Source organism: Cordyceps fumosorosea (genome assembly GCF_001636725.1).
Source record: "Cordyceps fumosorosea ARSEF 2679 chromosome Unknown scaffold_1, whole genome shotgun sequence".
NCBI classification, from domain to species: Eukaryota; Fungi; Ascomycota; class Sordariomycetes; order Hypocreales; family Cordycipitaceae; genus Cordyceps; species Cordyceps fumosorosea.
Window position 1 is genome coordinate 3,373,614 of NW_017387301.1, and position 21,170 is coordinate 3,394,783.

The window sequence follows — 21,170 nt, forward strand, 5'->3', positions numbered from 1 at the left end:
GCTTCGGATTCCGACGCTAGGTGCGAGTGACGAACCGCAGTGTAAAGAGCAGCCACGCAGGCCGGCTGCCGACTTCTGGGCGCTGACATGCGGTGAAGGAGGGGAAAGTATCCGTAAACACGTTCATTCATTACACAATTACCTACTTGTTTCACTACAGCTGGCAGGTTTTTCGCACCGAGATGCATGAAGCCCCAATATCGATCCTGCGGTACGTGCCCGGCGCCGCGCGCTAAATCAAAATACCACCATCCTGTCTATTCTTCAGCGGCCCGCAGCCAGTCAAAGGTATCCATCAGCTCAAAACTAAAGTCTGGCTGATCGCTCAGGTCCCATACGGGGAAGGTCGGCAGAGCGTCCTCGGGACTCGTGTTCAGGCACTGGTCGAGCACCTGCTGGATGATGGCCTTGCAGTTGGCGCACAGCTTCGCGTTCGGCATCGACGGCCGAACCCAGTCAAAGAAGCCGACGAGCAGGCTGAGCTGCTGAATGACGGTGGCACGGCCGATGTTCGGATCCTTGCTGTGCTCGCCCGCCCCCAGCACCTCTTGGCATAATATGCCGGCGGCAGGCGCGCCGTACGAAAGCATCTGATGCATGGTGTCAGCGTGAAAATGAAAAGGTCCATACATTAAACGAGTTGATCGCGCCTTTTACTTACAATCCACTCAAAGCTGCGCGCCACAACGGCCCCCGCGAATTGATCCTTATGAATCCAAAGGTGGAGGGCCAAGACCGCTAGCCCAAGGCTCGTCTCAAGCAAGTTATCCCGAATGGCATACCCGCAACGGATTAGGAGCCTGTCGATGAAGAAGAGGTTTTGGAGATGTTCGAGCTGGGTGATAATCTTCATGTAGAGACCGTGTATGTCTACATGGGGAGCTTCGAGGTCTTGCGGATCGTACCTGAGGCTGACTGGAAACTCGGATACCAAGGTGTATTGACGATCTTTGAGATCCCTACTGACAGCATTAGCATTGACATGATCGGGTCACGAACGGAAGCACGCTTCATAGACAACCGTACATGAGATATTCTAGACTCGGATTGCGACCGTTACTCATGGTCAATTCAATAACCTCGTCTCGAATTAACGCCATCATGGTACGGGCTCGCACCACGGTCGCCGAATACAAACCGCCCTCTGTATTCCAACCTCGTTCGTCGAGAGAGTTGATGGCGTTGGCGAGGGTAGTGGATCCGGCGATGAGGTCTTCGTCGCGAAGATCAAGCGGCAGCGGCGCCGTGTAGTAGCGATGGCTGATGAGGGGGGGCCGCCCCGTAAGCATGACTCCGAGTTTATCGAATACAAAAGTGCCGGCCGCCATTCGCCGATTATTCTCTGACCATGCGGTCGGGGTATACTGGGAGGTATTCTCCTGAGCGTGCAAGCCGAGAAAGACCATATACGCTACATTTGCGCCGTGGGCCTCCCACATCGGCAATCCTAATGATGCCCACACGTAAATAACTGAAGCAAGGGGAGAGGGAGATGGGAAGGGGGAGGGAGATGGCAGCTGAACTGCGGTTCTCACCTGATTCACCGTCCACCATGGATACGAGAATCGATCTTCGACGATATAGCTCGGCTAATAAATCACTCTCCTCCGTAAATTGACGCGCGAGTCGGATGCAGCTGTCCACATGATACTTGGCTATTTGGTCTGATTTACAGTTTTCTGAGCGGACCAGCTTCCTTGGAATGAGGGCATCCAGGATATCTGAAATGCTCTCCATATGAGTCCAGAGGTAGCCTATGGACTCCCATCTCGTATTGGCGCCGACGAAGCAGTTCAACCACGACTCCCAGTCGGGGAACGGACCACGAAGCGGCCTTGACGTGTTGGTGGATATGACTTCTGCTACGCGCTCGAGGGTTTCCTGCTCGCCCCGTCCCGGGACCTCGGCGAGCACGGCCTGCAGCCAGCGGACGATGCGATGCGCGGCGAGATGGAGCCAGCCCTTGGCCTGGAAGTCACCGTCGATGTAGGTCATCTGGGCGTCGCGTTGGCCGGGGAGAGCGCGGAGGACGGCCATGCATGTCTCACGCACGGGGAGTGGAAGCTCGGCGAAGATGACGCGACGGTCCTGCTCCGGCTGGATGGTGGGGGAGAAGTGGCCGTAGAGGTTGGTGTGCAAGGTGCCGAAGAGCAGCTCTGGACGTGCCTCGTCGAAGGCCGAGTTGTAGCCGATGCTGGTGTTGGGGCGCGGCCGCTTGGACGGGCGGTACGAGTTGTGCTGCTGCGAAGGCAGCGACGAGGAGAGGGCCGAGGCGGTGGCGACGATGGAGGGGGCGACGGCGGACTGGGCATCGCTCGGGGAGGGCAGGAGGGTGGTGTCGGGGCCGGGGCCGGGGCCGGGGAGGACGGTGCCGTTGCTGACGTTCTTGACGCGGCGCGCGGCGTTGGCAGAGTAGAAGCACTCGCTCCCCCTATTCTTGGAGCGGCAGCGGGAGCAGGATGGGCGGGCGTGGTCGCACGCCACCTTGCGCGCGCGGCAGGGATCGCAGGCGGCCTGGCTGCCGTTTGGCCGGAGCTGTTGCGCGACCCGAGGCGCGGGCGGATACGGCATAGTCCTTGTCCGAGATCGAAGGCGAGAGGGAGGGCGAGATCTCTGGTAAAAATGGGCGGGTGGTGGTCTCCGGGTTGCTATTTTGCTGTATAATGTTGCGCAAAGCCTCGGCGGCTGCAAGACCGGGGGGGGGTTGGTGGTTGGTGGTGTTGGCGGGTTAAGCATTGTCAGAGGGAAGCTCTCTACGCCTTGTGGAGTCGCCGCGCCGCCGCTAAACCGCCTATCACCCCTAAAAATGTGGTGGACAAAGACCAAGACAATTTGGATGATGTCGCGGCGTTGCATGGCAAAAACCTTTTTGTATCTGAATGAGCCACGGGGAAATTCTCTTTCTCACGCTTAGCACTAAGCGCAAATAACAATTACTTTCTCTTTCTTTCTTTCTTCTTCTCCTTTCTTTTTTTTTTCTTCTCTTTTCTTCTTTTTTTTTTTCTTCTTTTTTTTCTTTTTTTTTACGTTTTTCAATCTACAATGGGGCGGCGCAGCTTGGTCGCAAGTTATCATTGTATTAATGAGAGTATGTAGCTAATAACTAACATGCTGGGCCTCGTGTTCTGAACAGATCAGACTGAGACAGTGCAAGACGCGCTTCCCCAATTGCACGTGGATCAGCACCAGACCGCCACTGGCCTTTGGAGAGCAGCGCGTCTGGACGATGCCAGGAAGAAGCTCTGGCTGAAGCTGCCGCGGGCTGATTTAGTCAACAACGTAGTTGGTGGCGGCATCAGCATCGGACCTCTTGTCAACCACGTATTTGGTGGCGGCGTCGGCATCGGACCTCTTGTCAACAACGTACTTGGTCGCAGCGTCGGCATCAGAGCGCTTATCGACGACATACTTGGTGGCGGCGTCGGCGTCGGATCTCTTGTCAACGACATACTTGGTGGCGGCATCTGCGTCGGACCTCTTGTCGACGACATACTTGGTCGCAGCGTCGGCATCAGAGCGCTTATCGACGACATACTTCGTCGCGGCATCCGCATCGGAGCGCTTGTCCACAACATACTTGGTGGCGGCATCGGCGTCGGAACGTTTATCAACGACATACTTGGTGGCGGCATCGGCGTCGGAGCGCTTATCGACCACGTATTTGGTAGCGGCATCAGCGTCGGAGCGCTTATCCACCACGTACTTGGTGGCCGCATCAGCATCAGATCGGATGAAGACTATCGGCGAGTCAGTAACAGGGATGGGGCATGTTGATTGTGGGTTTCAACGAACCGGGCGAGGCCACGGCGGTGGCGGCGATGACGCTAATGACAAAGCTAGATCGGAAATGCATCTTGGCAGTTGGTAGGGGTTGGGTTGGGTTGGTTTGTGGGAAAAGCTTTTTTTGGTTGAGTGTTGGTTTGTTCAAGTGTGCGTTGCAATGAGAAGGCACTGTGTTGTGTGGGCTGTCTGTCAATCGACCGACTATATAGTATCGAACCACGGAAATAGCATCGGTCAATTCGAAGATCTGACGGCATTTCGCAGGAAGCCACACCGAGGATGAGCAAGGAGGCTGCAAAAGTGACCAACTGTCATGTCCGCCATCTTCAACTTGTCATCGAGATCTCCCAAGGACCACCACATCTTGTCAGTCGTACAGATCACGACCTCTCCGTCTCTGTCTTTCAACTCACTGACCAATCACAGCAAAACAAGCAAAGATATCCATGAGATGCATGGGATCTCTGCTCAGGTCTTTCGCCAAATCGGGAAGTTCGCACATCGTCGCATCGTCGCGCTGTCGTGGCCGTGATGCGCCGTGTCATACACACCCGGCACTTCCCACTGTGACACTGGCAGTGACTCTACCTCTTCATGAGAAGGCAATTGCTACGGTGGCAGTAGAAGACCATCATCAGACTTTCAAAGCGCAAAGCTGACGATGTTGATTCGAGATGGCGAACCATAGCCACGAGTGGCGCAGCTGTCACATCTCTCTAAGGACACACCCTACACGCAGTGACAGCCTGGTGTCACCCTTCTGACCTTGCAGCTGCGATCGTCTTCAGCTATGACAGGGCGGGAAGCTGAGGGTAGATTTCAGATGCATGACATCCAAAAAGGAAAAAAAAGGTATTATTGTGTCAGTCCGAGAGCCGCAGTACCGGCATGGCGTGGAGTCGCTCCGGACATACGCCTTGAACCATGGATTGACCCGCGGCTGCCAGGCACCCCGGACCTCCGCACTGGACGGTTCATCATCTTTCTTCAAACAACAGATGCAAAACACTTTACCGATTCAGAATCATCAGTTCCTAAAGCCCTGACTTTGGTGGAAAAGGCCTCTGATCAAGCAAGCAAGCAAGCCCCAATGAAGTCTGAAGACGCAGGCACGCGTGCGTCCTCGCCGACCATCACGGAGGAGCAGGACTGGAACGCAAAGGACTCTGATGGCCTGCTAAAGTCAAAAGAGAATCATGAGAGCGAAGATGGAAAGCCAACTCACTTTTTGCAGAGGAAAATCCCTGTCAAACTCCACCTGATAATTTTCAGCTTCTGCGTCTTGTCTCTGCTGGGCATGGCGGCCCTGCTCGCTAGGAGCTGGCGAGGAGGCACGAAGAAGCCATTTCTCTATTGTGAGTCAATCGACCAATTAAGAGTTGAATAGAACATTGTTCTAAGGAAAGGTAAATCCCAGCGCCCGCGAACGAAGCCGTCGAGTACTACATCGGGGAGTTCTCGGACGGCAACGATCCTCACGGCATGTACGTCGGGGAGCCTCGACCGTCGCTGGAGAAGGCGTGGCAAGACTTGCTAGGCCGTGAGTAGAGTGGCGAGCTCTTTTGTTTTGGAAAGGGACGATGCTAAGATCTGGCAGCGATGAATGTCCGGCTGTCGTTGCAGGACGTCCAGGCGTTTGGGCGTGAGGCGACGGCAGTTGGGATGTCGGATGGCAGCGGCTACATCGGCACGCTGAATGTGTATCACGAGCTGCACTGCGTGGTAAGAGGACATTATCCATATTCATGTGCTGCGTTTTTTGTCCAACATTCTGACATTTCTTTTCTGTCTCTTTTTTAGCGGTGGCTTCACAAATACGTCTACCAAGAGCACTACTGGCCGGGGTTGGATGACGAGCAGCGGAGAAAGAACAGAATCCACAGCAGTAAGTGAAGATGTTATCGACAAAAGAGAACCATGGCCAGAAAGACGAGAAAAGAAAACGAAGAGAAGGGAGAAGAAAGCTAATCATGGAGCCACGACAGACCACTGCCTGGGTACCCTCAAAAGCTTTGCCATGTGCCACGGCGACGTCGGCATGGTCATTTACAGCTGGCAAAAGGACGTGCTCAAGCCCGGCGCCAACGGTACGGGCCACACGTGCGTCAACTGGGACAAGATCTCGAAGTGGACCGAGGAACGAACCGTCAACATGTACGAGCCGGGTTTGATCATCCACCCGCAGCTTGGTGAGTTCGGCAGATTCCTGAAACAAGGCCCGCCGGTCGATGTTGCCGGAGAACAATGCCCGGACAAACTAACCCTAAAATCTTTAGGGCCGGCATATGCCGAAGAAGAGAATAGCAATGAGGAGCACATCTATGGCGCGCTGCACAGCCATGGAGGAAGCCCGTAAGACGGGCCGCCGCATATGTGGGAACGCCGGTGACTGAGGGCCGAGAACCGGCGCTGAGGAGAAGGCCATCGGAGCATTTTGGGAACTCGGTAGCCAATATAGTCTGACCCCGGTTCATAGCATCCCCATGTGCTTAATAAGGGCCAGTCCCAATAATATAAGTTTAGTTTAGTTTTGCAGGGGTATTCAACGCCTTGCTCGTATCCGCACGTAAGACGTACGTATAGAGGTGAACTACGTAGAAGGCTTGTTAAAATGAAAGCGGGGAGGCAAGTCAAGCCTTGTGCTTGGAATCTAGATGGAAAATGAAACCTGTGAGATGGTACCTCTCCAATCTCGCTCTTCCCAAGGTCTGGAAGGGGGCCATACTTGACGCCTTTTGCAGGGTCGCACATCATCAGCAGCCATGTGGCGAGAAACGACGCACGCGACGAAAAATGGCAGCAGCCAGGCAGGCTGACTGCATCTTTTGTTTACGGAATGAGCACACACACGTACATACATACTGGGGGTCGCACTGCAGGGTCCCCCTCTCTCCACCATGTTCAACAGGGTTTCTCCATGAGCTGAACGAACAAAAAGGTCAGACAGAGCAAGTACGCTTCCCGACATCATTCTTGCTTGCTTTTCTTCTCGGAGAAAAGGCTGGAGAGACAATGAATCTGCGAGGCGTGGAGGACCCCCTCCGGGGAACTCGGAAAGACCTGTTCTTGGAAGGGTGTGAGTCAGGATCGGACCGCATATCCGTCGCCGGTAGTTGGGACGACTGGGGCCTCCTCGTCTGTATTTGCCTGCCGAAGAAGGTTCGTTGTTGCTTCTTCTAATTTTGGCTTGTTTTTATTGGCCGCTGAGGCTTACAAACTGCCGATCGTGCAGTAAACACGCGACAAGGCTCGGGTCGCAAAGTTTCCATTACACACACAGAACAAGAACACTTGGCTTCCCTTGCGTTGCGGTATCACGAACAAGCCGGATGACGTTTTGCGACCTTTTCTCTTCACACCCCTTCTCTTGCAATTTTGTTACTATCGGGATGCGCTTATTGATTCTATCGCATGCATACAACCTCGCACGAACAGCGGGGTAGTTTCTTCGCCTGTGACGAGAACTGTGGGAGGGAACTGTGGGAGGGAACTGTGGGAGGGAATTGTACGCCCAGCCCCAGCTGTCACTCAGCCCTCCATCCCGGACACATGTTCGTCGCCTTCTGTCTTGTTTACGAGGCGGAGGATAGGAGCTGAAGAAGTGACAATGCCGACAAGCATGATGTATTGGAGTCCCTAAGCCACGAAGGCTGATGCGTTGCCATTCCAGGCCCGTGTATGTATGTGTGTGTGTCCCTGTGTGCGTCTATATGCAGCTATAGCTTATCTACCGGCGTGGCTTGTCCGTGCCATCATCACTATCTGATCATGGAAGGGAATGCGGAGAAAGCTTGAGCTTGTGCTTGTGCAATGACCCCGGCCCCTCTAGTATGAACGAAGGAACGAAGGATTCCTTCTATTTGGTCTGTCAGTGGGGAGACTTGACGCAAGTAGCCCAGTCTTTATTATCGTCACCAAACACAGTATAACCCCGAATGCAATTCTCATCAGATTACGCCAAGTTGTACCAAGCCAATCTTAGGCACAAAAAGATAAAATGTGATAGAAGCGGCCTCGGCCTCTTCGGCCAGCGCCACGGACATACAGGACTATGCGCAGCTCGACTCCGAGATGTCCACAAGCGATCCTTTTGGTATTCGCACTTCTCGCCTCTTGCGCAACATAGGCTGTGTAAACACGCGAGGTGGTCAACGAACCAGGACGGTTGTACGGCCCATCCTTGCCTTCCCCCAATCATTGTCCCCTCCACACAGTACACAAACTTCTTCTTTCTGTCTCTCGTCCCATCTCAGCAGCCGGTAGCCAAGAGTGCCCGATCCGAAGGGATGCATATGAGCCCAGGCCTGGATGACTTGCACAACCCGCCCCTTTGAGTGGCCACCGCAACTCGGCCCAGCCAGCCTCAAAGCAAGCCGGCACTGCGGGGTTCCTGACGTGTGGTTCGAATCAGATTTACGAACGAGGCCTCTCTCCCCTCCACCCCTCCCCGAAAGGGCGGCTGCGATTATCTCACTAAGGAGGGCCGCCGCCACTGTAGTTCCGGCCCGGACTCGCGCGCTGGATCCCTGGAGAAGGGGAAGAATTAAGAATATAGTATCCGGGGTTCCGAACCGTGACAGTCTAGGCCTGGCCCGGCGTACCTAAAAAAAAAAGAGAGCCTACTGCTTTTACGGACTGCGCACGTGTTGCTGATTTTGCCTTTTTTTTTATCTGATCTGTCTGTTCGCTGCCGTTATGTCATTATGCATAGCACGGACATGACGGATGCGGCTGCCAAACTTGAAGAGCAACGAAGACGAAACAGACTCGCCCAGCGAAGACGCCGAGAGAGTAAGTTTTTAATGCCTGGGCTCTGGTGGACTCGTCCAACGAGACAATTCATTACGGGATCGAGAGGTCTAAATGAAGACGGGTGAATAATAGGACAACGCAACCGGACCGCCAGCATCAACTCCATCGGCAACGACGCCCTGCCGACGCTCCTGGCCGAGGACCAGGACCAGCAATCTTCAGACAAGACGTGGGAGTTTGCGGTTGACACCACCTTCTTCGACCCTGCGCTGGATGAACAGGATGAGATCGCGGACCACTGTCTTCCCAGCACGCCTCCGCTCAGCGCCGTCGCCGAGGTGCACCACGCTGCGGGGGGACACGCCGACACCGCGGACCCGGCGAGGCTGGGAGTTGGGCCCGAGTCCATCGTCAAGGGTCTCCTGGACGGGCGGATGGTGTCCGCCGCCGACGCGGGCACGTCTGCGAGTCTGGGGAGTGCCTCGCCCAGTCCGCTGCATCAGTTTCTGATGACGCTCCAAAAGGGAGACGGAGGTAAGCCGCCCGGTGCCTAAGGAAAGACATGATGAAGCTGACACCCCATTACTCCAGAATTATCGCAGGATTCGTACAGTCGACTGCTGGCCATGATCCCGCAGACGCAGCAGCAGCACCAGCGCTACGACAGCGGCCCGGCGGCGGCGGCGGCGGCGGCGTGTAAACTTCAACAGCCGCTGCACGGGCCCGACTTCATGCAGCAGCTGGGTAACGAAGCACCCACCGTCTGCTTCAGCACGGCCGGCGGGTACTCCGAGGCGAGCGGAAGCGGGATCCTGTCGTGGACCCGCTCCGAGTCGCGTCCGCCGACCGCCACCACCAGCCGGAGCGTCATCGGCAGCGGCGGAGGGCCGTCATCCTCCTCCACCGCTGCTTCCTCCTCCTCAGCGCAGCAGCAAGAGGTGGTGTCCCTCGAGCGAATCCGGGAGTTTGTCGAGGACGCGGGTTTCGAGAGCCTCGAGGCCATGATGGCCGCGTATTACAGCGCCAACCTCGGCGTGGTTGGAGGAGGTGGCAACGGCCAGCGTCCACCGGTGCAGGCGGTCGGCCGCTCCCGGCGCCTCCGCGGGTTCTTGTCGGCGATACACCGCAGCCACGTTGAATGGGGTGCGCAGGAGCGGGCGGCGTACCGCGAGGAGATTGTGCGCGCGGCCGAAGGCATCTACGCCGACGAACTGGCCGGCATGGTGCACGGCGCGGCGGCGACCGGCCCGGACGGCTCGGACGGCAAGTTGCGCATCATGTCCATGGCTGGCGCGGGCAGGCCGACGGCAGAGACGAGCAGGGTGTACATTGCGCATCGCATCCATAGCCTGGTCTCGGACCCGGACATCCAAGATTTTATGAAAAAGGACCGCAAAGACCTGCAAGACACGGTGAGTCAGTCTGTCATGTTGTGCGGTATTGGTGGTACGTGGGCTGACGAGCACGCAAGGTGGCCGATACGTGGTCACTCATCACGCAGCTCATACACAACACGGGACAATCACCCCAGCAAAAGGCCTCCAACGCCTGTATCATACTGTATCTGCTCACGTCACCGGCGGTGTAGTTTTACTGATCAAGGATAAACTCGAATCTGTTGCACAATGTACAACTAGTTGGTGATCGGGCTCTAGTGCAGACGTACACTTTGGCTTGCGGCAACAGAGGCAAAAGGAAACATGGAAATTGCATATATAACTTTGCTCATCATGACTCATGAACACAATACAAGAGGAAAATAGAAGATTGAAGACTGAATGCTGCTACCGACGGCGAGAACATCTTTTCTTGCCCAGGGCCTTACCGGGACTCCGCAGACCCTTCCTCCGACTTCCGCAGCTTCCCGGACTCGCCCTCCGCGTCGCTCTGCTCCTCGTCCGTGTCGTCGCCGATGGCAAAGTAGCGGTGCGTCTGCGCCGTCTGCTGCCGCTCCGCCTCGTTGAACGCTACCCGGCGCGTCTCCCGCGCCGCCACCCGACCCCGGCGCCACACGAACACGGCGAGCCCGAGGAGCTCCAGCACCACGAACGCGGCCGCCAGCCCCGTGACCGCCCGCGGGTAGCCGCGCACGGTCATGCCGAGGAGCAGGTTCCCGCAGGCGGCCACCATGACGCCGCGGCCGGTCCAGATGTGCGCGTGCGAGATCCACGCGCGCCGCCGGATCCGCACAAAGTCGACGTGGTGCTTATACCCGAGGCCGGACTGCACAACCAGCGCGCCGACCACAACGAGCCCGAGGACCTGGTGCGGCGTATCGATCCTCCTCTGCAGGGAGACGCCGACGCCCATGCCGGCGAGGATGAGCGCGGCGGCGGTCAGCTGGACGACCCAGTGGTAGGTGAGGGACCGGGGACCGCCGGAGCGCATGGCCACGACGCCGGCGGGCAGCAGGACCAGGAACGCGGCGGCCATCAGCGCGCCGTGGACGTGCAGCGCGCGGTCCCTGCCCGCCCACTGCTTCACGGCGTCGACGAGGCCGCCGGCGAGCAGGCTCGGCTCCTCGGAGGCCGCCCAGGCGGCGACGCCGGGCCGGATGAAGGGCACGGAGGGTAGTTGCGGGACCGTGCTGGTGGCGCGCACCATGTCCACGTAGAAGCGGCCCCAGCCGCCGTTGCCCGCGCGGTGCGCGTGCATGCGGAGGTGCGCGTCGTACGCGAACACGTCGAACGCCTGGTCCCGGTTCCACGCCCAGACCAGCGGCTGCGAGCGCGCCGCGGCCGAGATCTTGGTCCCGGGCCACCGCGTGCACGAGTAGCAGACCAGCGAGACGATCGCGGCGGCCGTCCCGCGGGCGTCGTCGAGGCGCCAGTCGGAGCGCAGCACGCGCAGGTCGCCGCCGGCGAGGTCCGCGCGGGTGACGAGGGCGGGCTGCGCGTGGCCGGTGGAGGCGCGCACGCTGACGACGGGCGGCGCGCCGGAGGACGGGTCCCCGTAGACGATGACCATGAGCGAGCCGGCCATCTGCGAGCCGAAGCCGACGGCGCCCCAGCCGAGGGCGGAGTTGAGGGGCCGGGAGTGGGTGAAGGTCAGGTAGAGGTTGTGGTCGCCGGTGGAGGAGTTGCGGTGCGCGGTGAGGCTGCTGCAGAAGTCGACCTGGCCGGAAAGGTGGCCGAACTTGCAGAACTGCGCAGGCTCGGCGGCGCAGAGAAGGGAGAGGAGGAGGAGGAGGAGGAGGGGGGGAAGGGCCCGGAGGCTGCTCGTTGGGGGATTTGGTTGCATTCTGATGGACAGACGACGAAGATTAGATAGCAAATTGTTAATTGAGAGCAGAGATTCAGTTCTTGAGTAATTCAGTTGGTAGCCACGATGAGTTGTGTAGGAAAGGGCAATGTTATTCACAGTACGGAGTGCGTTTTGCCAACTCTCCTCTGGATACCCTGCATCTCTCTCATGAAAAGACGTCAACACAAAATACGTCTCGGCACATTACAAGCTTCAGACCAGGCTGAGTGCAGCTTCGCAATGTGGCTTGCATCTTCCCAGTACCAGTACGGCAGTGCCAGCGACGCCTCTGTGGGACGAGGCGAGTGCCGGGCGATTGCTCTGTCACGTAGCCTTGTACAGTTCTGCATGTCAGCGTACATACATACATGTCGCCACTCACTAATCCTGCCATACACTGGTCACGGTGACACTCTACAGCGAGGTGACTGCTCACTGAGCACCGAGACGCCCTTGAGGCTCGCTGTGGCGGGCGACTCGGTGTCACCATGCAGGTCTCATGCAGTGTCCCCGTACGGCTGAAGATGAGAGTCGTTGGCGCGGGGGACTGCGGAGCGGGCGTAGCTGCTTAGCTGCCTGGACCGAATCATAGAGGCACGAGAGAGCTCTCTATGGTCTGATGGAGTTGTCGGTATGTATGCTTTGCTACCACTAGAGTTGTCGAACCATACCAAAGAACCGCATCTTGAACAACGGGGAAAAGCTCCCAGAAAACGACAGAAATAACAGAAAAAATTCGGGAATCATGTTGATACGACTTGCGGGTTTTGCAGCTTTATTGGCCTACGCCCTTGCACTGCCTAATCAACATGGTCGCGTCACCGAAGCGTCCGTGAGCCCCCGGGCGTGGAAGAGGCTGCGGCCGGCCAGCGATGCTGCCACGGTGCATTTACAAATCGGAGTGAGGCATGAAGAAGATGCAATGGATGAATTGAAACGAAGGCTCTTTCAAGGTAATTTCCTATTTATTTCGCTCATCATTATTGAGCTGGCAACGGTGGACCACACGGCTTACACGGTGCGTCTAGTCTCCGATCCGAGAAGCGAAAAGTATGGCCAGCACCTTGATCGGCGACAAGTGTCAAACCTGCTCAAAGCCTCTGATGAGGCGACGGAGATTGTTGAGACTTGGCTTCGCGCAAATAACATCACCAAATTCACGAAATCCACAGCAGGTGACTGGGTCAGAGCCTCGGTGCCGATTCGCCAAGTGGAGGAGTTGCTCCAATGCCGGTACTTTGAGTTTGAAAACATCCGAGACGGCACAATTCTCGTCCGGACCACGGAATGGTCGCTGCCCGAGCACGTCGCCCCCTACATCGACGTCGTCCAGCCCACCAACGCCTTCTTCCGGCCCAAGCCCGCCAGCCGCTACGGCGGCCCGCCGCCTCCCGACTGGGAGCAAGAGGGCCGGCTGCCGACCTACGCGGAGCTCGTCGAGGAGGACCTCCTCGACCGCGGCCACCTCGACGTGCCCAGCCTCGACGAGCTGCCCACCAACCCGACTGTCGACGACGCCTGCAACCGGCTGGCCGTGACCCCCCTCTGCATGCGCGTCCTCTACGGCACGCTCTCCTACCAGCCGCAGTCCGTCGCCACCAACCGCATGGACATTGTCAACTTTCTCGGCAACAACAACAACCGCTCCGACATCCGGCTGTACCTTGAAAAGTACCGCCCCGACGCCGCCGCCGCGGGGGCGGCGGAGTCCTTCGAGACGGTGCTCCTCGCCGGCGCCGAGGACCAGCAGACGCCCAACACGGAGGAGCAGTTTGACCGGCACATGGGCCTGGAGGGCGCGCTCGACGCCGAGGCCATCCTGGGCATCGGCCACCCGACGCCGCTGCGCGCGTGGAGCGTCGGCGGAAGGCCACCTTTCAAGGCGAGCGCGAACAAGCAGAGCAACGGCAACGAGCCGTACATGGAGTGGCTGGGCCACGTGCTGGAGCTGGAGGACGGGGAGCTGCCGAGGGTGGTGGCGGTGTCGTACGCGGACGAGGAGCAGACGGTGCCGGAGGCGTATGCGCGCCGCGTGTGCGCGGCGTTTGCGCAGCTCGGCGCGCGGGGTGTCAGCGTGGTCGTGGCCTCCGGTGATGAGGGGGCCGGTCCGGAGGGCGAGGGAAGGTGCGTGAGCAACGACGGCGAGGGGAGGCGGCGCTTCATGCCGGCGTTTCCGGCCTCCTGTCCGTGGGTGACCGCGGTCGGCGCCACGAGGCACTTTGACCCGGTCATGGCGGCCTTTGACGGGCGCTCCGACTTTGTCACCGGTACGTTGCCAGCGCGGCAGTACACGGGGAATGCCGACTAGTTAACAGTCTTGCAGGCGGCGGGTTCAGCGAGTACTTTTCCCGCCCGGCGTACCAGGACGCTGCGGTCGAGACGTACCTGGAGACCATCGGGGACCTGCACTCCGGCCTGTACAACCCGGGCGGCCGGGCGATCCCGGACGTGTCCGCCCAGGGATACCACTACACCATCATCTACAACGGCACGGCGCACCTGCTGGACGGCACGAGCGGCTCGGCGCCGACGTTCGCGGCGATCGTGGCGCTTCTCAACGACGCGCTGATCGCGGAGGGCAGGCCGCCGCTGGGATTCCTGAACCCGTGGCTGTATTCGGCGCGGTCCGGGCTGCGCGACGTGACGCACGGCGCGGCCACGGGGTGCAATACGACGGGGTTCCCGGCGGTCGAAGGGTGGGATGCGGCGACGGGGTTGGGAACGCCGGTAGGTTGAACATGTTGTTGAAGTGAGACGTAATGATTGCTGACTTTTTCTAGTGGTTCCCGGAGTTGAGGGATTTGGCACTGGCTAGATCATTTCGCTGGGATCATCCTTGGTATATTGCAGCATAGTCACTCTGGCAGTTTTCACGACTGACACACATAAAATGATTTCTTAAAATATTTCAGAGCAGTGCTATTGTCGTTACTACAGCTAGTCTTTGAAATTATTTCAATACTTCCTTCTGCATTATTTCTCTCCACATTCAGCAGCACCGGTTTCAGCACGCTTACATGCTTGCAGCCCAGAGTAGCATACCTACGTCACCGTCCAGAGCACATCTTTACAGAGGAAAATGCTGTATTGCATTAATACTATGAGAGCAAAATAGCTACTTCACCACTAGTGGTGGTGGTCCATATCCTTGTAGGCATATCCTGTAAGAGTCAGCACCAGGGCCATCGCCCAAATCATTCAGTGGCATACCTTTGTTCGGATGAATCAGCCAGCCCGGCTTCATCATGTCGACGCTCCGCTCCTTGGTCCACGCGTCCAGCTTCTCCCAGTTGGCACACTGGTGCGTGGTGGAATTGGCAATGGGCACCATGCGATCGTTGGTCCACTGATACGTGATGATGCCAATGTCCGCGAGGCACATGACGGACTGGCGGAGGAAGTCAAAGCAGTGCTCTGCAATCGAGTTAGAAGCCTGCAAACTGTATAGTCAGGACGGGCATACCCTTGTGCAGGCGATCTGCCTCAGCCTCTGCGGGTGTCTGGTTCTGTCGGTATACCTCCGGGTAGCTGTACTGCCAAAGCCGCTTCTACAATGCAAGCGCTTGTATTAGTGGCGATATTAAGCTTGAGAGATCTCGACTTACGATGCAGTGAAGCTGGTGATAGACGTTGAGTGTTCCAAGGTATCCTCGGCCTTCAGGGTCGGCGACGGCAATGTCTTCGCGACCAAGCTTCCGGATGATTTCAGGCTCAATAATGATGTTTTCATCTGCCTCCGTCAGTTAGTTGGCTAACTGCATTATAAATTTTGGTAAAAGGCCCATCTCCTGGCAAAATGGCTAGACGTACAGTTGATGAGGTCGTGCCAGTTCTTGTCAATCTCCTCTCGCGGATAACCAGAGAAAGGTCCATGCGAGAAGCTGTTTTCAACAAAGGTATGTTCTGCCCATTGCATGGCTCCAGAGGCCGGCGCTATTCCCATGGATTTTCAGAATTAATTTTGTGGCCTTGTGCTGCCTTGCGGTGCGTTCTCGAGGAAGCACTTACACTGGATCAGTTGAAGCCCGTGCTTGCGCAACTTGGACAGCTCTGCCTGCATGTTGATCACCGTTCCGGCATAGAAGGCCAGGATAAACAAGTGAATGGTGAAGAATCCTATCCACCATCGTTTCTGTGAATACTTCCTCGACCGCACATTGCGGATCTCCTCCTCGTCGAGGAACGAGTCGCCGCTCTCCGACGACCCGTCTACTGTCTTGCCGCGGGCCACGGCCGCCTTTTCCATCGACGCCTTGTCGAAGAGAAAGGGGAGTTTCTTCTTGGCGAAAAACATTATTGTTGGGGAATAGCAGTGTTGGAGAAAGATGATCTTGGTTCTGGTCGTGTAAAAAAGGGACAGCAGAGGTGAGAATCTGACTGATTGAGCGTACAAGTGTCAATGAGATTGGCCAAAGGCAGGGAAAGCCCAAACAGAGCAGACTGTAAGCCTTTCAGGCGGACGGTGTGCTTCAGGACTCTGGAATATAGCGATGACAGTGCGTGGTGTAAGACCTTCTCTGCGGCTGACAGTGGGCTGCAGGTGGCTCTTCGTAGTATGACAGGCGCTGGATGGCAGGATGTCATTGTAGTTTGAAGCTGCAGCACAGCCCTGTGTAATTTACAGAAGATCGGTACCCACCGGTTTCCCTTGAATTGGGAATCAATGCATCGCCACTGTACAGTGCTGCTAGTGAGTGAGGCGGCGATATCGACACGCAGGTAGGAGCTTGGCCCAGAAGCAACTACAGTCTTACAGCACCGAAATCGGGGTAAAGATCCTTTTTGTTTAGTTGTTTTGAACAGGAAAAAAAGAAAACAAAAATGTCCAAATATTGGCCACTACTCCTATTGCCGACCAGCAAATTCTTCCAGGGTGATGGCGTTGTTTCCAGACAGTCGGGTCATGTTGTGAAAGAGTCACAGCCGACTCCAGATGACTGGACGCGAATGCGCCCGGCGGACTCGGACTACCAGTTCCAGCTGCACATCGGAGTAAAGCAGGGCAACCTCGCCGGCCTCGAGCAGCGGCTGCTGGAAGTCTCGGATCCCTCCCATCCCAGCTATGGGCGACACCTCTCCGCCGAGCAGGTCAACGCCCTCGTCGCACCGACAGACGAGGCCATCGCCAAGCTCCACGCCTGGCTGGCCTCCCACGGCATCGTCCGGGACCAGCTGCGGCACAGCCCGGCCGGGGACTGGATCCGCGTACCCAACGTCACCGTCGCGCGCGCCGAGGCGCTCCTCCAGACCAGCTACCACGTCTACCGGCGGCGCGACGGCTCCGGTACCGACGTCGTCCGGGCCGAGCACTGGTCGCTGCCGCCAGACCTCCACGGCCTCGTCGACACCATCCATCCCACCAGCACCTTCTTCCTCACCACCAGGCGGAATGCCACGGAGCCGACGAACCCCTTCAAGCGTCCCGGCTCCCTCAACGACTACGCAGAGGACGTCCCCGACGGCCTCGCAATCCTCAACGGCATCGACGTCGCCCACCCGCCGTCGGACCTCACCCCGGAGCGCGCCTGCAACGTCACCGCCGTCACACCGCTGTGCCTGCGCGCGCTCTACGGCACCCTCAACTACACCGCCGCCGCCGCCACTCCGCAGGTCCCCGGAGGAAGGAGGAACAGGATGGCTCTGGTCAACTTTTCCGGCGAGTTCAACAACCGCACCGACGCGCGGCGCTTCCTCGCCACCTACCGGCCGGACGCGGTCGCCGCCGCCGACGACTTTTCCATCGTCGAGATTGCCGGCGGGATCAACCGGCAGGGCCCGTCCACGGCGGCGCAAATCGCGACCGGCGATGGTAGAGAGGGCGGGCTGGACGCGCAGGTGCTGCTGGGCGTCGGCCATCCGACCCCGCTGGTGACCTACACCGTCGGCGGCGAAGGTGGGCAGGTGCCATGGGTCTCGGGCTCGGCAGAGGTCAACGACAACGAGCCGTTTCTGGTGCTGATCGACTGGCTGCTCACGCAGCGCGACGAGGACCTGCCGACGGTGCTGAGCATCTCGTACGCGGACACCGAGCGCACCGTGCCGCCCTCGTACGCCGCGCGCGTGTGCGCCGGCTTCGCACAGCTCGGCGCTCGCGGCGTCAGCGTCATCTTCGGCTCCGGCGACTGGGGCGTCGGCCGCTCCGGCCAGTGCCTCTCCCGCTCCGGCCAGCGGCCGCGCTTTGCTGCGCGCTTCCCGGACGGATGCCCGTGGGTGACCTCGGTGGGTGCGACGCGCGGCGTGCGGCCGCAGGTGGTCGCGCATAATACGCGCAACGGCTTCGTCAGCGGCGGCGGCCTGAGCGAGCTCTTCCCGCGGCCGGCGTACCAGGAGGACGCGGTGCGGCGGTACCTGGCCGGGCTGGGCGGGCGGCACGCGGACATGTACAACGGGGAGGGGAGGGCGTACCCGGACGTGGCGGCGATGGGGTACAGGATGGTGACGGTGTGGAACGGGGGCGCCAAGATGGTGGACGGGACGAGCGCGAGCGCGCCGGTGTGGGCGGCGGTGGTGGCGCTGCTGAACGATGCGAGGATGGCGGCGGGGAGGGCGCCGCTGGGGTTCTTGAATCCGTGGATCTACAAGGTGGCGGGCCCGGGGGGCGGGTTCACGGACGTGGTCAGCGGGAGCACGAGGGGGTGCAACACCTCGGGGTTCCCGGCGACGGAAGGCTGGGACCTGGCCAGCGGGTTCGGCACGCCGGTGGGTGAATCCGGTGAATTATTTATTGCGATGAAGTACTAATCTTGACTGCTAGTGGTTTCCGAAGCTGTTGGAACTAGCGATGGGTGAGGCTGATGATGCTCCCGGTGGTCCGGTCTCAACGGGGCCGGCCCCAACTTCGGTCCAAAGCACTTCAGTCCCCGATGAGCCCGCGCTCAAGGAACCGGCATCCACTACTTCCGTTTTACACGAGCCTACTCCGGGCCAGGCACACCGGCCCTGGTACATCCCGCCATGGCTCTGACATTCCCGCAGACCGGGCAGGTTTTAGCTACGGCTTGTGTGTGCATTAGACCAGCAGATAGTCACCATATTGCAAGCCTTGGCTCGCAGTAACCAAATTCTTCTGCAGTAAGCTGTTATGCTCTCCCAATTATGTGAAGAAAAGTCTTTAGATCTCCGCAATCTGTAGTCATTTCCTAAAACGGACAACTTGTCAGCAGTGGCTCCCTGTGATTGGCGCCGCCGCCCATGACATATGCACGGTCACCATGACTGTCACGGTAGTCAACAACACGCCCCCTCCAGTTCCTACAGACACACCATGACCTTTAGAGGCCGTGGCTGTGTCGAGAACCTCGGACTGACGTGCTGTACTTGTTCATTCCTAGTGTCCGGTGCAGGTGCCCCATCGACCATCCGTCTAAGCCATGTCGGACTGCCCTTTCTTTGCCTACCGGAGGCCCCATCTCCGAATGCTCTTCATCTTGCAGTCGTAAAGAAATCTTCCCAGCAATGGCGGCCACGTTCCAGTACGCAAAACAATTTAGCTGGTCCAAGATCAAGCGCACCAAGCAGGCAGAGTTCCGGCCGCTGCCTGCCGACGACGAGCGAGATTCCAGCGAGGGCTTGCTGGAAAAGGGTGGCAGCTCACCAGAATCGCGGAGAGAATCTACTGCCAGGTCCTTGTGGCGAGATCCGACGTTTCTCGTCTTCCAGGCTGCTCTGCTGAGTCTGTACCTACTGGTCCTGGGGCTGGTGGCCGCGGGCGGGCGAACGACCTGCTCCGGACGCGGGATTGCTTATTGTGAGTGACCCCTAACTAGTACTCGCACGGATCTAGGAGGGTTCTCACGTTGAATGTCATGAAAAGCCCCAGCGGCAAGCGTTATAGAATGGAGCGAGACAAAGTTTACTCTCGAAGACCATATCCAAGACCTAAGCATCTACTCGGGCGCGCCCTCGGAAGAACTCGACAAGGCGTGGCATGATTTGCTGAATAGTATGCTCTATGCAGAGTGCCTCAAAAGATTCACACTAATGTTTCCTGCAGCCCAGAACGTGCGAGTAGAGGCCGAGTACTTTAAGCATCACGGCCGCGAAAAGATTGGCGTCGGCGTCCCGGGTAGCACCGACTACATTGGGACGCTCAACGTCTTCCACGAGCTGCACTGCATCAAGCGGCTGCACCAGTTCATGTACCCGGACTACTACTTTTCCGACTTCACCCAGCACCAGATGGACATGAACAGGCTACACAATGGTGAGTTTACCGCCCGCTTCAGGTAGCCTTTGGTAAGGCCCAGTAAGCTAACCGATGGCTGTCGGGCAAAAGAACACTGTCTCGACTTCCTGCGACAGTCGGCCATGTGCCACGGGGACATTGGGCTGATCACGTACATTTGGCGGCAGGACAGTCGCCTGCCGGTGGTTAACTCGACGTCGCATCAGTGCGTCAACTGGGACAAGCTGTACGCTTGGAGCGAGGATAGGGCCGTGGACATGCTGAAGCCAGGGTGGCTGGTGCATCCGACAAAGGGTGAGTCGTCTCTGAACGAAACAGGCTGGTGGTAGTTCTACTAACATTCCTCCAGGTATCGTGTATCCAGATGGCGAGGGGGACCGAATCGGTGCCATTGACAAGGAGCTGAATCATTGATTTTGCAAAGTTTACCAGTTGTATATTGTGCAGTGTTTAGACTGTGCGTAAATTGCATAAATCCAGATCATCATCTATCAAAGTGCGAAAATGGTGTAATGCAAAAAAAGATTAATGGAAGAAACAGCAACGATACGGGAATGGCAGTCTCCCTCGATGCACCGGCAAGCCTTGTTACGCAGTGGACAGTATCAAGTAGCAGTGACTGCAACACCCGTCATACAATTACATACAGCCTTGAGTTGAGAGAAGGTACCATGACCACGGTACTTTCTTACTGCAGCTGAAATTTCGTGCAGCTGGGCAAGGCAAGGCCACACAAGCAACGCTGAGCTCCCTCCCCGCGGGCCGAGCTGCCACTACCTTCATTCTGCAACTCGGCTCACCCTGTAGCCTTGTCGTGTGTCTCTTTTTTGCTCCCCTCACTGGACTCGTGGTTTGCGACTTGCTTGAATTTTAAGTTACTTGATATAGAAGGCAAAAAAAAAAAAAAAAAAAAATAGAGAACCGGCCAGCAGCACGGACAGCGATGAGACTCACGTCGAGGCACTCGCCGTGGTCGCCGCCGCCGCCGCTGACCATGACGATGTTGTCCACGACACCTTGGATACTTTTGTGCCTTTTACCGACATGCCCAACTGCACCGGCCAAATCATCACCGTCCGCGCCTCCGTCGTCGGCATCCTGTGCGGCGTCCTCGTCAACGCGTCCAACATCTACATTGGCCTCCGCGCCGGCTGGACCACCTCGGCCAACGTCCTTGGGGTGCGTACTCTCTCACACCCTCCTCTCC

At 58.0% G+C, this 21,170-nt stretch overlaps 9 protein-coding genes across 9 annotated transcripts in view; 5 read left to right on the forward strand and 4 right to left on the reverse strand.

The window, feature by feature from the left end:
• Positions 1-257: 257 nt before the first annotated feature.
• ISF_01082 (Fungal transcriptional regulatory protein) lies at positions 258-2,571 on the reverse strand (the record flags this gene model as incomplete). The annotated part of the gene is made up of 4 exons (XM_018844689.1): positions 258-590; positions 662-959; positions 1,027-1,471; positions 1,536-2,571. The coding sequence occupies 4 exons, from the start codon at positions 2,569-2,571 to the stop codon at positions 258-260; spliced, it is 2,112 nt and encodes a 703-aa protein (XP_018709139.1).
• A 696-nt stretch (positions 2,572-3,267) lies between these two features.
• ISF_01083 (hypothetical protein) lies at positions 3,268-3,853 on the reverse strand (the record flags this gene model as incomplete). Its single annotated transcript, XM_018844690.1, has 2 exons — positions 3,268-3,737; positions 3,793-3,853. 2 exons carry the CDS (start codon positions 3,851-3,853, stop codon positions 3,268-3,270), a joined length of 531 nt encoding a protein of 176 aa, XP_018709140.1.
• A 1,020-nt stretch (positions 3,854-4,873) lies between these two features.
• ISF_01084 (hypothetical protein) lies at positions 4,874-6,139 on the forward strand (the record flags this gene model as incomplete). The annotated part of the gene is made up of 6 exons (XM_018844691.1): positions 4,874-5,138; positions 5,201-5,323; positions 5,381-5,505; positions 5,584-5,668; positions 5,709-5,972; positions 6,060-6,139. The coding sequence occupies 6 exons, from the start codon at positions 4,874-4,876 to the stop codon at positions 6,137-6,139; spliced, it is 942 nt and encodes a 313-aa protein (XP_018709141.1).
• A 2,362-nt stretch (positions 6,140-8,501) lies between these two features.
• Positions 8,502-10,123, forward strand: ISF_01085 (hypothetical protein; the record flags this gene model as incomplete). Its single annotated transcript, XM_018844692.1, has 4 exons — positions 8,502-8,574; positions 8,668-9,069; positions 9,127-9,947; positions 10,007-10,123. The coding sequence occupies 4 exons, from the start codon at positions 8,502-8,504 to the stop codon at positions 10,121-10,123; spliced, it is 1,413 nt and encodes a 470-aa protein (XP_018709142.1).
• Positions 10,124-10,356: 233 nt separating this feature from the next.
• ISF_01086 (integral membrane protein) lies at positions 10,357-11,775 on the reverse strand (the record flags this gene model as incomplete). The annotated part of the gene is made up of 1 exon (XM_018844693.1): positions 10,357-11,775. The coding sequence occupies one exon, from the start codon at positions 11,773-11,775 to the stop codon at positions 10,357-10,359; it is 1,419 nt and encodes a 472-aa protein (XP_018709143.1).
• Positions 11,776-12,700: 925 nt separating this feature from the next.
• ISF_01087 (tripeptidyl peptidase) lies at positions 12,701-14,633 on the forward strand (the record flags this gene model as incomplete). The annotated part of the gene is made up of 3 exons (XM_018844694.1): positions 12,701-14,045; positions 14,102-14,505; positions 14,559-14,633. The coding sequence occupies 3 exons, from the start codon at positions 12,701-12,703 to the stop codon at positions 14,631-14,633; spliced, it is 1,824 nt and encodes a 607-aa protein (XP_018709144.1).
• Positions 14,634-14,904: 271 nt separating this feature from the next.
• On the reverse strand, positions 14,905-16,072 carry ISF_01088 (hypothetical protein; the record flags this gene model as incomplete). The annotated part of the gene is made up of 6 exons (XM_018844695.1): positions 14,905-14,939; positions 14,989-15,192; positions 15,242-15,326; positions 15,384-15,508; positions 15,589-15,711; positions 15,787-16,072. The coding sequence occupies 6 exons, from the start codon at positions 16,070-16,072 to the stop codon at positions 14,905-14,907; spliced, it is 858 nt and encodes a 285-aa protein (XP_018709145.1).
• Positions 16,073-16,599: 527 nt separating this feature from the next.
• On the forward strand, positions 16,600-18,742 carry ISF_01089 (tripeptidyl peptidase; the record flags this gene model as incomplete). Its single annotated transcript, XM_018844696.1, has 2 exons — positions 16,600-18,477; positions 18,533-18,742. 2 exons carry the CDS (start codon positions 16,600-16,602, stop codon positions 18,740-18,742), a joined length of 2,088 nt encoding a protein of 695 aa, XP_018709146.1.
• A 491-nt stretch (positions 18,743-19,233) lies between these two features.
• Positions 19,234-21,170, forward strand: part of ISF_01090 (oligopeptide transporter) — a gene marked incomplete at both ends in the record, with an annotated part of 4,238 nt that continues 2,301 nt past the window's right edge. Inside the window, 6 exons of the mRNA XM_018844697.1 lie at positions 19,234-19,525; positions 19,592-19,720; positions 19,772-19,981; positions 20,054-20,257; positions 20,313-20,348; positions 20,883-21,142. Coding sequence (XP_018709147.1) covers positions 19,234-19,525; positions 19,592-19,720; positions 19,772-19,981; positions 20,054-20,257; positions 20,313-20,348; positions 20,883-21,142 — 1,131 coding nt within the window. The remainder of the gene's footprint in view (positions 19,526-19,591; positions 19,721-19,771; positions 19,982-20,053; positions 20,258-20,312; positions 20,349-20,882; positions 21,143-21,170) is intronic.